The 3,378-nt window shown below is 48.7% G+C and overlaps 1 protein-coding gene across 1 annotated transcript; it reads right to left on the reverse strand.

The window, feature by feature from the left end:
- Nucleotides 1-235: 235 nt before the first annotated feature.
- Nucleotides 236-1,276, reverse strand: LOC119391568 (uncharacterized). Its single transcript, XM_037659244.1, has one exon. The coding sequence runs from the start codon at nt 1,274-1,276 to the stop codon at nt 236-238; it is 1,041 nt and encodes a 346-aa protein (XP_037515172.1).
- Nucleotides 1,277-3,378: the final 2,102 nt, after the last annotated feature.

Raw genomic sequence — 3,378 nt, forward strand, 5'->3', positions numbered from 1 at the left:
TGAGGCGTGCCTTCCGCGGCAGGAACTGCAGGTGAGCTTGAAACGACAATCCTTCGCTCTGTGACCTTTTGACGTGCAGCTAAAGCACCGGTTATCCTTTGTCAGCTGCTCCTTCTTGACCGCCAGAGGGATATCCGCGATGCAACTCCGCGTCCCATGCTGATCAGTACGGCAGAAGACGCATTTGAACCTTGCGATAGACGTGGCCTGCAAAACTGATGCCGCCGGGATGCTACTATGCCTCCGGTCCAAGCGATCGTCCAAAAGAGGCCTCTGACGTGGCAGTGCGTGCTGTTCTCTGCTTTCGAGCTCCACCCGCATGAACAGCAAAAAGGTCATTCAGCTCGGCATCAGAGTCACTTGACGCATCTGCTGGTGAACCCGACGAAGAGACTTGAGCAGCACGTACATCAGATGACTGTGTCAAGGCGCGGTATCGTTTTCCACGAGTGAAGGAGAGACTGATGTCACGTGGTAGAGCCTGCTGCAAGATGTCGACGAGCATAGCTGAATATGTCAGAGTAGGCACGTTCAGGGCTCCAAGGCAGCGAATATTCAGTTGCGTGGCATCATACAATCTTTGAAAACCGCGGATGTCGTTGGCTGATGTCACGTTCGGAAGATTCCTGAGAGCTGTCAGATGGTGCTGAATAATCGATGTTTTGTCGCCGAATCGTTCCTTCAACATAGCCACAGTGCCGGCGTAACATGATTCGGTCGTGGGCAAACCCGCGATCGCTGCTGCTGCGTCACCGGCTAGGAAACTCTTCAGGTAATAGAATTTAGTGGAAGGCGTCAGGTCGTTGTTGAGATGAACAACTTGTTCGAATTGCTCCCAAAAGCCTGTCCACTGTGCGATGTCACCTCTGAACGTTGGGATATGCAGCTGAGGTAACCGGGGCGCCATGAATCTTGCGGGAGCCTCATTTCTGAAAGCCGGTTCTTCTGTGCTTTCACCACTGGGAGCTTGAGCATGACCGTTCCGATCTCTCTCCATTTGGGATATTCGGCACTGTAGCTCAGCAAGGATGCCAGCGGCTTCATCCTGGTATTCAGCTATAGCTGTATATTCCTGTTCGATATTCTCTGTCGGAATATACTGCTCATATAGCTCGTCGATCTGAGAGAGCTGGTCGTTGCTAGCCGCGAGTCGTTCCTTTACAGCTGAGAGCTTCGCGATCTCGACGTCAGCGGAGTCAAGCAAGAGTCGCGCTTCTTGAATTATCTTCGTGTTCTGCGCGCGTCGTGCCGATCGCTTGCCTTTTAGTCGATCCATTGGGCGAACAATGCTGCTGGCCGAAGTCGTTGTACCAACGCCGATCTTCTCATCCACGATCCGTCGATTCCTCACCGCCCGCGACGCGAAGCGAGAGTAGATTCCTGGTCGCCGTGCGTAGAAGGAAGGCGTGTCCGCAGGTGGGTTTTCGGCACCAAAATGTAGACGCTACGGTATTAGCGGGTACAGAAGAACTGAGCCAGGAGCCATTCTGTCGCCATGATAGAACGTGTTCTCTACTTTCTTCTTTGCCTTTTCTGGCTGGCTGCGTTTATTTATCATTTTCTACATATGTTATATAGCGTGGTAGGAGACTGAGATAACTACCGAGTGTCACACAATGCGAATTACGTAATTTCTGGGACTTTTAAAGCTTCCAACCCATTACAAAAGTCTCAACCATAAAATATTCATCGTCATCAGCCGCCGCATCAACAAAGTGCACATAATACCTTACAGATGTGTGGCGGGAACCTCGCTTCTCCGTAAAATGAAGAATAGTGGCGTAGTCGGTCCATCCCAACTTAACATAAATTATGATTTATGGCGTAGTGGGTACCTTGCATGTGTACCCACTACGTATTAATAGTCCCAAGAAAGTTTTGTATTAGTAACTTCAAGAAACCTTACGACGGGCTCTAGAAATGCCGCGCTTCCAGCTGTCGCTGTGACTGTGCTGGGCTTTCCGCGCAGGGCTGGCGTTTTTCTTGCAGAGGGAGGGCGTTTGCATTGTCTCTTGCGTAACGCCAATTTTATGCGACATTTATCTGACCCAAGTCGACCACGCACTGGACCATTTTTTAATGAGGGTGAGAGGGTTTTATGCGTTCTTCGACTTTTTTTGCGATATTTTAGTAAAGCTAACACCACAGTCAGGGGGCTTATACACGGACCAGGTAACATGATTCTAGGGCTTTTTGACCTACATGAGAAGGGACTGTCTTTACACATGAACTCGCTATGCAGGGCACACTTCAGTTGCTATATTCGGGACTATATATGCGGTGGTCGTATCGACCTCGATCAAAGAAGGGGATTTAACCATTACTTCGTCTCACTCAAAGGCAGTAAAAAGAGCTTATCGGGTCACTTTCCCTGGAGTCTGCGCTGAAGAATTCGTGCCACCATGGGGTGCAACAGAATGTTGATGCACAAGTACCGAAGCTTGTGGTGGCAGGCTATTGACAGTGATAAATAACATCAGTTGTTGAAAGTCTGATGCAAATGTTCAAACAACGCGCAAACGCAGACGCCAGTGATTTCACTCGAAAGAAGCGTGCATACTGGGCTGTTAACCTTGCAGCTTTTTATATTGAAGAATTGAGCGAACAGCGCTACGGTGGGCGTATACACATGAATTCGAAAAAGGTTGGGTTGGTGCATTCCGCATTTCTGGACCTTATCTATTCACGTCACGAGGTACAGAAGCAAGAACACATTCGCTTGACAGCCCAACGTGGCGGCGCCCATATCTGTTATGTAAAAAAATCGATACACATGAGGTTTCGCATAACCTCAAGAAGGTTGTGACTGCATGAGCACGACGTTGGATTGGTATTTTCTGTCCCCAACAAGCTCGCCCGCCTCACATATCTGCGGCACAAGCAACAAAGCGAAGATTCCCACCCCCCCTCCCTAGAAACGCGCCTTTCGCCATACATGAAATTCACTTGCGGCGTCGTTTATGATCTACCACTGTCTTGTGGCAAAAAATTTATCGGTCAAACCGGAAGGTGTGCAAATGACCGTTCCAGAGAGCACGCCTTGCGCATAAAAATAAGGAACGACAACACTTAGCACATCACATGAATTTTTGTGGTTTTGAGGCATTGTTTTGCGAGGCAAATATTTTTGGCAAAAAGCCGCAATCTACAAGCCCGCCTGTTACTGGATTTCTCTTCAAAATGTGGGGGGGGGGGCGCTGGCGAACCTTCTGTCGCTATGCACTACAATGTGTTTAGATACCTCGACATGTATATCAGATAGTAAATCTGTTATAGCATTCATTTCTCGTTTTTTCATTGAACGCATCTGCCAACGGTGTATCATATATATTTCATGACGACGTTGCGGACTAAACAGCTTAATGTACCGTTTCTCCC

This window comes from Rhipicephalus sanguineus, chromosome 4 (assembly GCF_013339695.2).
Source record: "Rhipicephalus sanguineus isolate Rsan-2018 chromosome 4, BIME_Rsan_1.4, whole genome shotgun sequence".
Lineage (NCBI taxonomy): Eukaryota > Metazoa > Arthropoda > Arachnida > Ixodida > Ixodidae > Rhipicephalus > Rhipicephalus sanguineus.

Excerpts from the sequence above, each read along its gene's own strand:
- LOC119391568 (XM_037659244.1), bottom strand. The coding sequence starts at position 1,276 with ATGGATCGACTAAAAGGCAAGCGATCGGCACGACGCGCGCAGAACACG.